Source organism: Camellia sinensis, chromosome 6, assembly GCF_055761805.1.
Source record: "Camellia sinensis isolate YWXY chromosome 6, ASM5576180v1, whole genome shotgun sequence".
In the NCBI taxonomy this organism is placed as follows: Eukaryota; Viridiplantae; Streptophyta; class Magnoliopsida; order Ericales; family Theaceae; genus Camellia; species Camellia sinensis.
In genome coordinates, this window is record NC_138966.1 from 107,387,835 (window position 1) to 107,401,264 (window position 13,430).

General features: G+C 48.1%; 1 protein-coding gene across 1 annotated transcript in view; it reads left to right on the forward strand.

The window, feature by feature from the left end:
* The first annotated feature begins 9,864 nt into the window (after positions 1 to 9,864).
* The window catches only part of LOC114299252 (17.6 kDa class I heat shock protein), a 39,340-nt gene continuing 35,774 nt past the window's right edge, over positions 9,865 to 13,430 (forward strand). The window contains exon 1 of the mRNA XM_082876317.1: positions 9,865 to 10,003. Coding sequence (XP_082732443.1) covers positions 9,865 to 10,003 — 139 coding nt within the window. The remainder of the gene's footprint in view (positions 10,004 to 13,430) is intronic.

Sequence of the window (13,430 nt, forward strand, 5' to 3'; positions counted from 1 at the left end):
GCCTCCCTTCCTTTTTATGAAATTATAGTGACCACGTTGTGACTAAGGACATTAATGGAAAGCTTAGTTTAGTAATTTTAACATTAGAGATATTTTTTTTTAATAACCATCAAATGTAAAAGGACCTATTACAATTATTATTTTAGTCATATGTTATATGGTATTTAACTCTTTTTATTATTATTATTTAAGATTGAAAAAAATTTAGCTATGACATTTATAAAAATTAATATCACAAATGTTATAACTTATATATGGTACATATAAAATGATGTATGACATGGACAGGCCCACAAAGGCCATGAACCACTATAAACAACCCAAGCCCATCAATCGGAGCCCAATACATAACCCAGCCGAAGAAGTCCAGAACAGCTGGAATCCAATATGGCATAAGAACCAATGGCATTCAGGCACGTGGCGGGTGAAGGACGAGCCACATCAGCAGACAAAGATCTACAAAGTTATTGCCACTGCACATCACCATTAATGCAGCGCGTCACAACATTTATTACGGCAACACCTTCCGTCGGAACAGGGTCCCCTTACCCTAAACAAGGTAAGCTACATCATAGACTTTCGGCGAGGAGGGCAGGTCGGAAGAGACAGCGAAATGATTACCAAAGAATATAAGTAAACGTTGAAGACAAGAAGAATGTTAAGCTTTCTATCTCTAATCTCTCCCTCTATGCTCTACTTCTCTTCCTAACTTGCTCGTCGGAGGGTTCACTGGGGGACTACCCCGTTCCCTGTTGAACTTGTTTGCAGGTTATCCGGTGAGCTCGATCATTTGGACTAGGGCTTGAGGAGCTTGGACCAGTTCACTCCATTCACAGGAATAAACTGTATCATCAGTTAGCGCCGTCTGTGGGAACGCTTTGCTTCTCGCGCCGGTTGTGTTCACTGTCGCCGGAGACCCCGTTCCAACAACCTTTTCCTCCTACCCGTCAAAGTGTATGGTCACGATTAGATCTATAGCTTCTCACAATAATGCTGCCGACCACCAGGCCGACCCCCCCAATCCAAACAACCCACCTCAGTATTTTATCGAGCTTACCAGCAGTATTAACCGCATGGCCGAGCAAAATCAGGCCCTGATAAATGCTTTACTCCAAAGAAACCTTCCGATGCCTCCTCCACCCCCCCCAGATATTCTGCCCAACCAAGAAAGAGCCCCGAGTCATACTGCTCCGCAACTCCATCCGCCCAACTTGGAAGGTTTGCAACCTCCTCACCCACATATAAATCCACCACCACCACCCCCACACCCGTCGATCGTAGCACCAGCCCCTGAAGGGGAAGCCAGCAGCGTCTAACCTCTATTAACTGACCATGGTGACCACATTCCTCTCTGGGACGCTGAGCTCCGAGCAATGAAGCTCCAACTCCAAGGGGTCATGCAGAACATTTAGCATGAATCCTTTACCACGGCAAATTCACCATTTGTTGCCTCCATTCGGGACAAACCTTTGCCCGCCAAGTTCAAAATGCCCACCATTGACTCCTTTGACGGTACGACGGACCTAGTCGACCATTGGGAGACCTACCGTACCCTCATGATCCTCCATGCCTTCCCCGACGAGATCATGTGTCGGGCTTTTCCCGTGGCACTGAAGGGGTCAGCTCGACTGTGGTTCAGCCAGTTACCAGCGGACTCTGTCTCCACTTTCCAGCATCTCAACGACTCCTTCCTCAGCCATTTCATTGGAGCCCAGCGCCAACGCCGCCCTGCAACCCAACTCCTCAACATCCGTCAGACTGAAGGGGAGTCGCTGGCAGCTTCGTTACCTGTTTTAACACTGAAGCCCTACAAGTAGCGGAGAATGACGACAAGGTCATCCTCACGGCTTTCATAGCCGGGCTACGGTCGTCCGATTTCCTCTTCTCCCTCTCCAAAAACCCCCCGACCTCCATGGCAGCCCTACTCTCCAAAGCCCAGAAATACATGAATGCCGAAGATTCACTAGCTGCTCGGCAGGATCCAATATCTAAAAACCCGACCCCCAGAGAAAAGAGAAAAGACTCAGAACCCAGAAACACCCAGTATAACAGCCAAACACCCCACTATACCGATCGACCTCCTCGCGCTGACCGATCGGCAGCCCACCCTCTCTGTCGGAACGAGCGGTACACGCCCCTTAACTCTCCCATGGAACAAGTCCTCCACCAGATCCAACGGGATTACCCCCTCAAATGGCCGCTACCCTCACGGACCCCTTCCAACCGGAAAGACCAGTCCAAATATTGTCGTTTCCACCAGGACCATGGCCACAACACTAATGACTGCATCAACCTCAAGGATCAGGTCGAGACCCTCATTCGTCAAGGACGTCTCAGCCGGTTCACGGACACCCGCCCACAACAGAGGCAAAGAACCGAGCCTCTCAGAAACAACCGCCGGCGTACCCCACCCTGGCAGGCCAAGACCGCCCTCCACAACAGCCTCGACCCCCAGGTAATCCCCCTCCGCCAGTTGGTGAAATCCGAGTCATTTCAGGTGGCCTTGCTTGTGGCGGACCATTCCGCTCCGCTCAGAGGGCAGAGCTCAGGAAGATAAGGCAAGACTCGGACAGAGCAGTGGCTACGGTCGACTGACCCTCCAAACAGCCCAAGCAGTGGACAGAGCCCGTCACCTTCACGGACGCCGACTGTACTGGCATCCGTTATCCTCATGATGACCCTCTCGTCATTTCTGCCCTCCTCTCCAACTATAAGGTCAGACGGGTTCTCATCGACAACGGCAGTTCTTCAGACATCATATTCCTTAACTGCTTCCGCCAACTCAAAATTAGGGAGGAAAATCTATCTCCCCTCCAAACCCCTTTGGTCGGTTTCACTGGTGACCGGGTGACCTCCATCGACTCCATCGATCTCTCCATCACCATCAGCGAATACCCACGGCAGACTACCAAGTTGCTTACTTTCCTTGTGGTTGACTGTCCCTCTGCTTACAACATCATCCTTGGTCGCACCGCCCTCAACGCTTTCCAAGCTATCATTTCAACCTACCACCTCGCCATAAAGTTTCCTACCGACCAGGGCGTTGGGACAGTACGGGGAGAGCAGACCATAGCCAGGGAATGTTATGTCGCTTCACTTAAGGAAGTCAAGCTGAAGGAGGCCATGATCATTGAAGGACTTGACGCCCGAGATGAGGACGAGCTCGTCAGAGGCGAACCGGTAGAGGAGCTCGTTGAGATTCCCATCGATCCCACCAACCCAATGAAAACTGCTAAGATCGGCAGCCAACTATCCCCCCAAGCTAAGGCCGATCTTACAACCCTTCTGACGGAGCACAATGATGTATTCGCCTGGACTCATTCAGATATGCCAGGCATTGACCCCTCCTTCATAACTCATCACCTCAGTATTGAACCTCATTTCCGACCATACCGCCAGAAGCAGCGCATCTTTCATCCGGAGCGCAATACTCTTATAGCGACAAAGGTCGAGAAGCTCCTTGAGGCCCAATTCATCAAAAACATCGACTACCCTAAATGGTTGTCAAATGTGGTCCTCGTTCGCAAGAACAATGGCAAATGGCGACTCTGTGTCGATTACTCTGACCTGAACCGAGCTTGCCCCAAAGACAGCTATCCTCTTCCCCGCATAGATCTGCTGGTCGACGCCACGGCCGGTCATCAAATGCTCAGCTTCATGGATGCTTTCTCTGGCTACAACCAAATCCTGATACACCTGTCCGATCGGGAACATACATCCTTCATCACCGACCAAGGTACCTACCATTACCGAGTAATGCCATTCGGATTGAAGAACGCTAGGGCCACCTACCAGTGGTTGGTTAATGCCGTCTTCCATCACCAGATAGGTCGGAATATAGAAGTATATGTCGACGACATGCTAGTTAAGAGCAAACTCTCCATGGATCATCTGAACGACCTGCGGAAGACCTTCGCTACCCTAAGAAAGTACCAAATGAAGCTCAACCCGGAGAAGTGCGCCTTCGGCGTAGGATCGGGGAAGTTTCTGGGTTTTATGGTCAGTCAGTGGGGCATTGAAGCTAACCCTAAAAAGATCAAGGCCTTAGTCGAGATGCAGTCACCCAGAACGGTTAAGGAGGTCCAAAGACTCACTGGCCGAGTTGCAGCCTCCAACCGTTTCATTTCCCGCGCAACAGATAAGTGCCTACCATTCTTCAAAGTTCTTCGGCAAACTTTTGAATAGACATCTGAATCCGACGAGGCTTTTCAACAATTGAAACAGTGCATGGCCAACCCTCCCCTCCTTTCACAGGCAATCACGGGCGAGCCCCTCTTCCTCTACTTAGCCGTATCAAACACCGCTGTCAGTGCAGCACTTATCAGAGAAGACGGCTTTGTCCAATGACCGGTCTACTACATCAGTCGGGCCCTCAAGGGAGCGGAACAGAACTACCCGCTGTTAGACAAATTGTCCTTGGCCTAGGTCACCGCCTCCAGACGACTCCGTCCTTACTTCCAAGCCCATTCCATAATGGTCCTCACCAACCAACCCTTGAAGAAGGTTATGCAGCAACCAGAACTTTTTGACAGACTCATGCAGTGGTTAGTGGAACTCAGCCAGTTTGACATCTCTTACCGGCCCCGAACAGCAATTAAGGGGCAGGCTATCACCGACTTCATCTTGAAATTCACTAATCCTACCCCAACCACTGCCTCTCCACCCCCACCAGCTCCCATCGAGCCAGAAGACCCTCGCTCTTGGACTCTCAACGTCGACAGATCATCCCGTAGGCAAGGTAGTGGAGCGGGCCTCATCCTCACCGCCCTTGAGGGTGGTTATTTCAAATGTGCACTCCGTTTCTTATTTGAGGCCAGTAACAATGAGGCCGAATATGAGGCACTGATAGCAGGCCTTCGCCTAGCCAGGGACATTAGTGTCAGCCACATCCGAGTGCTCAGCGACTCCCGGCTCATCGTCGGACAGATCACAGGAGAATTCGATGCCAATGAGGACACAATGCAGGCTTACAGGGATCTTGCACTTCCCCTTATTCGCCTCTTCAATACCTTCCACATCAGGCACATTCCTCGGGCGGAGAACTCTAAGGCAGATGAGATGGCCCAGTTGGCTTCCGCAGACCAGTCCGACCTCAGCAGTGGTGTCCACCTCGAATACCTATCCCACCTTGCCATTTCCCCCGACCAGCATGACATACAATTCCTTCAAAATGAGCCCATCTCTTAGGCGTCGGACATCTTTCTATTTCTGACAACGGGAGAACTTCCAGACGACTGCCAGCAAGCTGCCAAAGTCAGGGCCCGGTCGTCCAATTACATCATTGTCAATGGCATTTTGTACAAACGTGGTTTCTCACGCCCCTATCTGCGGTGCCTCAATCCAACACAAGCAACTTATGTGATGCAAGAAATTCATGAGGGGATCTGCGGCAATCACTCGGGCGGTAGGTCCTTGGCCCACAAGATACTTTGCACTGGATATTTCTGGCCTACTCTCAACCAAGATGCGGCTGACTTCGTCCTCAAATGTGATAAGTGTCAGCATTTTGCCAACACCCCCCATGCTCCTCCTACAGAGCTAATCACACTTTGCAGTCCCTATCTGTTCGCCAAATGGGGAATCGACCTGGTCGGTCCACTTCCCACCAGTCGAGGTCAGACCAAGTTCGCGATCGTCGCCATTGATTACTTCACCAAGTGAGTAGAGGCAGAACCCCTTGCCACCATTACTGAACGGAACACAACCAAGTTTATCTGGCAATCGATCGTTTGCAGGTTTGGCATCCCTCAGGCCATCGTCTCCGACAACGGTAAACAATTCGACAACGCCAAGTACAGGAAGTTCTGTGCAGACCTCCAGATTCATCCATGTTTCTCTTCCTCCGGTCATCCCCAAGCCAATGGCCAAGTTGAGGTCACTAACCGTTCTCTTCTGAAGATCATCAAAACTAAGCTAGAAGCTGCTAAGGGACTTTGGGCTGAGGAACTACTGCATGTACTCTGGGCTTATCGAACTACAGCTCGGACTCCCACTGGAGAAACCCCTTTTCGCTTAACATATGGCGCTGAGGTGGTTATTCCGGTAGAAGTCGGTCTGCTTACTCCCAGGGTTTTACATCCAGATCCCGCACTGGCCGAAGAGCTCCGTCGAGCGGACTTGGACCTGATTAAAGAGCTCAAAGAGACCGCTGTTGTTAGATTGGCCTGATATCAACAGAAAATGAGAACACATTACAATCGCAAAGTCCGACCAAGGGAGTTCGTTGAAGGGGACCTTATCTTGCGAGGAGCAACCCTTGCCACCAAAAATCCGACAGAGGGTAAGTTGGCAGCCAAATGGGAGGGACCTTATGTTGTGACAGCCCGACCACGTCCAAGCACTTACCGACTTCAGGACATGCAAGGCCGAGACCTCCCCCACCCATGGAACGCCGAACACTTGAAGCGCTACTATCAATAAATTCCTACTGTTGTATTGCTCAGATTGTTGTATTCTCTTCTGAAACATAATATAAATTTTGATCGATTGGACTGCACTGTCCCTGACAACCATCTTTTACCTCAACTATCTGTGTGTTGTCTCAATAACATCTTTACCTGCAGCACTCATCAAAAGCCTCAGCCAGACTGAGCATCAAAGGCCTTAGCCAGACTGAGCATCAAAAGCCTCAACCAGACTAAGCGCCAACAGCCTCAGCCAGACTGAGCATCCAAAGCCTCAGCAAGACTGAGCACAAGAGCCTCAGCCAGACTGAGCATCAGAAGCCTCAGCCAGACTGAGCATCAAAAGCCTCAGCCAGACTGAGCGCCAACAACCTCAGCCAGACCGAGCATCCAAAGCCTTAGCAAGACTGAGCACAAGAGCCTCAGCTAGGCTGAGCATCAAAAACCTCGGCCCGACCGAGCACCAAAAACCTCGCCCAGACCGAACAGTAAAAGCCTCAGCCAGACTGAGCACAAGAGCCTCAGCCAGACTGAGCATCAAAAACCTCGGCCCGACCGAGCACTAAAAACCTCGCCCAGACCGAGCAGTAAGAGCCTCTGCCAGACCGAGCAAGAGGCACTCGGCCTACCTAACAAGTCTTAGCCAGACCGAGCGCCACAGCCCCAGGGTCAGACACAGATTATTTTCTCCTCAATCAAACCCTCACAAGTTAGCTCTCTCCTCCTCACAAACCACGCCTCCCTCCATAAACCACTAACTTACTTGAGCAATGTGGCAAACACACACTTGTAATTTTACTACATTTTACAAGTTTAACTTTACTCTGCATTAAGCTTTTATTACAAGTCCAATTTCGCTCTGCCTTAAGGAGTCTACCCAGTCCTTATTACAATTTCAATCCCACTCTGTCTTGAGGAATTCCTAAATTCAGCTTTTGTCACAAGTTTACCACAAGTTTTTATCACATGTTTTCATCCATTTCAGACGCACAAGCAAAACAGTCAAAGGCAAAACACAACTGAAATTTTATTTATTCACAACCTTGTACATAAGCTCATTACAGCAATTCGAAAAAAAAAAAAAAACAAAGCAAAAACAATATCGGTGCACAGTCTCTTTCTCTTTCCTTCCCAGTTACTCCTCCTCACTGGAGAGGAGGTCTTCTTCTTTAATGCCCTCATGCAGGGGGGTTTGAGCCACATCGTCTTCGCCAATCGTTACACTATTAAGGTTTAAGTCTGGGAACAGCTCTTCAGCTCTACGTTTGAACGTCTTCCAGCCACTGTCCCAGTACTCAGTCATTTCGTGCTTATAAAAGTTTGACTACTGGAAGCTCTCAATAACTTCTGCTTCAGTTCTGCCTCCAGCAGTCGTCCTCGATGGACCCGCCCCTCCAAATTCTTGCCTAGTCAGGCTGCTCGCAACCGCGTCATCAACCACCATCTGAAATTCAGCAGACCCTTTGAATTGCTCCACTGCTGCAACGCACAGATCAGGATAAGCTGCCCTTTCAGAGGCTGCCTTGCCCTCTCTTTGTCCAGCTCTTTCTGCAGAGTCGCCCTTTCCGACGCAGCCTTTGCCTTTTTCGCCTTCAATTCCTTTTTCAGGCTCTCCTTTTTCGCCGTCGCCTGCGCTCTCTCTGTTTCCAACTCCTTCTGAAGCCTCCCCTTCTCCCCTACTGCCTTAGCGCGCTCGCCCTCCAGTTCCTTCTGAAGATCGCCCACTTTCCCATCGGTCTCATCTTTTTGCCTGACCAGCTCTTCATTACTGCTCATAGCCTCTTCATGTCGCTCGGCCGCGACGGCGCAGGCTCTTTGGGCCTCCTCCAACTTCTTCTGCTCGCTAGCAAGTTGGAACTCGAGTGACACAACCTGGCGGCGTGTGCTCTCCAGCTCCACCTCAATTGCTTGCAGATCAACATGGGCAGCTTTCCAACTCACCCTCTCCCTCTCCAACTTCGCAAGCTGGGCCTTGGCTTCATCTGCCTTGAGTTTGGCAGCCCCTGCTAAGATGGTTACCTCCATTTGGGCGGAGCATAACCCCCTCAGCAGTTCAGCCTCGTTGAATCTGGATGCCAAGCGCAGGGCTGCCTCTTCTACGATCCCCACCAGGCGGTCTGCCCCTGCCCTAGCTGGGCCTTCTTCTCCCTCCAGCCACCCAGCCACCGCGCGAGCGTGGTAGATCGCTGTGGTCAGACTAACTCCCCCTCCTTGGGGTGTAGGGCCCCCCTAGGGCTGCTCTTATCTTCTTGAGCCCAGGCCACTTGCCCCATCTTCTCCTTGCCCTTCAGGGGCGGCCCTCGCTACCCCTGCGACGATCGCCGCCACCACTGGCACCACCTCCATGCCCTCTGAAGCAACATCCACCGCTTGTGGGCCACCTATCCTTCCTGGGGTCCCCTCCACTTCTCCTCCCTCAGCCCCCTTGGTAGCACTGGTTTCCTTCACACTTGTCTCCCTCCTCCTCTTCCGGACTGGCACTACCTCACTCCGCCTCACCCTCTTCTTCTTCTTCCCCACGCCCAACGCCTCCATCTCCTTCAAAGACCTCTCCTTCAAAGGGTCTGTTGGGGGCGGCCGTGGCACAAAATCGCCTAAGTTTTTCTTTCCCAAGGGTTTGGGGCGAGGCCGAATCCTCTCCCTCGCAACCGATTTTGGTGGTCGGTCGGCCTGGGACTCTTTGAATTTTTGGGCTTTAGCAAGGATGGCCTAATCCTCTGCCTCTTGAGCCCTTCTCCTCGCCTCCAACTCTACTCGGTCGAGGTTCCCACTACTTGGCTTTGGACCCAACCCTACCTCAAACAATGCAGACGGCTGAACGAGCTCGTCCCATTTGGCCCCTTCTTTCTCCCTCCACTCCTTCACCCTCTTCACCCTCCCCTCCGCGACTGCTCCCAGTTTCGGCTCTACAAACCTGATGGGTACTTTTCAAATGGTGCGCACTCCAAGCCCCCCATTGACAAACACGAAGAGCCATCGTGGTCGCCACCCCTTGATCGATGACGGCAGCCCCGCCACCAACCCTTTCCCCACTGCTGCCTACAGCGTGACCCACGTCTCCTGCTGCCCCGAGGCCTTATAATATGCAAAGAATTTGTCTACTGTCATGGCCTCCCCCCCATTCGCCTTCGGCCACGCACTTGCACAGGCCAGCAGGATCTTCCATGCATTGGGCATTAGTTGCCTCGGTGCTACTTCCAGATGGTTGAGCACATCCACTACCACTTGCGGTAGTGGCAACCTCAGTCCACTCTTCAGAGCTTCCTCATAAAGGGAAAACTCTCCTGGCCTGGCGTCAGACGGCCTTTCCGTTAATATCGGCAGCAATAACTCCACTTCCACAGGGATTTGGTATTTTTCGCGGATAGCCTCCAACTCCACCGCAGTAATCGTGGATTTGTCAGCCTTCGTGTGCCAATGATCTGGTTCCGCCTGGCTGATTGGCTTTGGAGCTGCTATCATGGTGGAACCATGGGATCGTACCATCGACTTCCCCACCCTCTCTGTCCTATACTGCGCCGCTAGCTCCACTGCATCATCATCACAAAGTGGGTCCACCCTCACACTCACAGCTTCTTCTTGGGCCATTTCTATGGAATGTTTGTGAATCGCTTCTGACGCAGGAGCAAGAAAATTAAAAAACTGTTGTAGAGGTGTATCGTAAGCAACGAAGGAATTAACACTTGGGATGTTTTGAGTTTTTGTAAACAAGTAGGTGAATTGAATGACGCCAAAAGCCCATGGTTTGCCCGTATTCCAAGGATTCCAATTAATTTTCGCCAGTTTGAAAACTTTTCAAAACATCCGCCAAAACTGCCTTTTTAACACCCATAATGACCTATCGTTTCATTTCTGCTCCAACGCCTAACCTCCCCCCAACATATTGCCACGTGTACGACCACGAGGTACTGTCTACTCCCCTTACCCTGCATTTTCCACTTCAAATCATCACTTGACACACCGCCTCTTAAGCCCCGCACCCCTCCGCTCGGCCTTCGCGCACGGTCATCCCTCCTCCCAGTCGGCCCCCCGCTCAGCCTTCGCGCACGGTCGCCCCTTCTCATGGTCGGCCCTTTCGCTCGGTCTTCGTGCACAGTCAACCCTCCTCACGGCCCTTTCGTTCGGCCTTCGCGCGCGATCGCCCTTCCTCACGGTCGGCCTTTTCGCTCGGCCTTCGCGCGGTCAGCCCTCCTCACGGTCTTCTTTGCCGCTCGACCTTTGCGCGATCAGCCTTCCCACGGTCAGACCATCTCATGCTCGGTCCACCAACTCGGCCGCCCATCCCGGTCAGACTCATCTTCCTCATACATATTCCCTTCGTTGGACTGAAGCTGCACTCAAGAATGGGGGACTACTGACATGGACAGGCCCATAAAGGCCATGAACCACTATAAACAACCCAAGCCCATCAATCGGAGCCCAATACATAACCCAGCCGAAGAAGTCCAGAACAGTTGGAATCCAATATAGCATAAGAACCAATGGCATTCAGGCACGTGACGGGTGAAAGATGAGCCACATCAGCAGACAAAGATCTGTAAAGTTATTGCCACTGCACATCACCATTAATGCAGTGCGTCACAGCATTTATTACGACAACACCTCCCGTCGGAACAGGGTCCCCTTACCCTAAACAAGGTAAGCTACAGCATAGACTTTCGACGAGGAGGGCAGGTCGGAAGAGACAGCGAAATGATTACCAAAGAATATAAGCAAACGTTGAAGACAAGAAGAAGGTTAAGCTTTCTATCTCTAATCTGTCCCTCTATACTCTACTTCTCTTCCTAACTTGCTCGTCGGAGGGTTCACTGGGGGCCTACCCCGTTCCTCGTTGAACTTGTTTGCAGGTTATCCGGTGGGCTCGATCATTTGGGCGTGGGCTTGAGTTGCTTGGACCAGTTCGCTCCATTCACTGGGATAAACTGTATCATCAATGTGTATTCTAGAATAACCTGTTGTTATGAGGAAAAAAATGATGATGAAACTAATTAAAAATAACATAAGAGAAAATTATTTGATAATTTGTAATCAATACTTTACATATAAGAAATAAGATAAATTAATGGGAAAATTAGTCTAGGGTTTCTCTCCCACTTTTCATAATGAAAGAGATCCACAAAATTATTTTTTGATGTCTAAGGTCCCTAAATATATATCAGAGAAATTTGACTCTTTGTCTCTCCTCCTCTACTGCAGAGCAGCACTTCCTTTCTATCTCTCTCTTCGAAACCCTAGAGAAAAGAGATGGGCAAAGTCGATCGAAACCAAACACTCCAAGATCCAACTCTCTCATCTCTCTTCGCGTACCAAAAACCCCTCTCTTATTCTCACCCAAAAATGGCGTCTAAAACCCTAGTTCGGACCGAAGCTTCTCTGATGAACCGATTGTTGAATCCATTGCTTCAGCAACAGTAGAAGAACACAAGCTCAAACCATCTGGTCTTCCGTTCTTGCAGCTACGTGATTGGCATGACTTGTCTTTCAACTATTCCGTGCCATCTTCTCTGTTGATTCTTTCTAGGTAACTTGTTGATTGACTTGATTATATATATTTGTGGAGATTTTTAACGACATCTAAGCTATTGTTATTATTTTGCGATCTGATTTTCTCTGCAGTGCCTTCACTGTTTCAGGTAAAGTGAAACCAGAGAAAGCTGTTTAAGCTACGTTGTCCTCACTGCCAGATGAGGTGGTGGACACTGTGGGGGTGACTGCTTTGCCATCTGAAGATTCTGTTTCGGAAAGGAGAAGGAAGTTGGAGTTCCTAGAAATGCAAGAAGAAAGCATTGTGGAATTTATCTCTTTCTCTCTCTCCACTTATTTAAAACTCAGTGAAGTTTAACTGAGTAAAATTGGTGAAGTCATATATGTATGTATATATATATATATATATATTATACTGTTTGTTTGTGTTTTTGTTTGTTTGATACACTCAGTGAAATTTCAAAAAAACAAACTCAGAGAAATTTGTTTAATTTTTTCTGCCTTTAACTAAGTAAAATTGGTGAAGTCATATGTATATATATATGTATTGATACTGTTTGTTTGTTTTGGTATACTCAGTGAAATTTATTGAGACAACTTAGAGAAATTTCAATAAAAAAAACTCAGAGAATTTGTTTAATTTTCTCTGCCTTCAAGTGAGTAAAATTGATGAAGTCATATGTATGTATTGATACTAATTGTTTGTTTGGTATACTCAGTGAAATTTACTGAGACAACTCAGTGAAATTTCAATAAAACAAACTCAGAGAAATTTGTTTAATTTTCTCTGTCTTTAATTGAGTAAAATTGGTGAAGTCAATTTTCTCTGGGTTTGGGAAGTCCAGAATTTATCAATTTTCTCTAGTTTGAAAATTGGTCAAATTGAACCCAAAGAAATTTGAATTTTCTCTGGGTTGAACCCAGAGAAATTCTTTGGAAGTTCAGAATTTCTCTGGTCCAGAATTTCTCTGGACAAAATTTCTTTGGATGAATTTTCTCTAGACCAATTTTCTCTGGATCAACTTAAGGGACGTTAGACATTATAAAAATATTAGATGTCCTTTATGCTATAAAATCTTAATATGAGAGACCTTAAAAAAAAAAAAAACCCTAAATTAATAGGTCACACTATCTAAAACTAATAAAAAAAACATATCAGGACAACGCATATATTTATTTGGGTAATATTAAATAATATTTTTAAATACTTACATAGTCCCTATAGTTTGGGTTTTGTGTCACTTTAGTCCCTGACTTTTTAATTGTAACACATTTGATTTAGAATTTTGAGTCTTGTTCCAAATAAGGACAATTGAAGATATCATTAGATTTTTTAAGGGTAAAATCATCAATTTGATAAAATATAAACTAATTTGACAAAAATAAATGTCAAATAAATATTTTTGAATTTTTAAAAATTATTTCTACACACTAAAAATAAAATTATGTAAAATTGATAAATCTGTTAGACATTTATTTATTTTTTTACCAAATTAATTTTTATTATGTGTTTAGATGAAGATAAGGTAAAATTAATTTTTA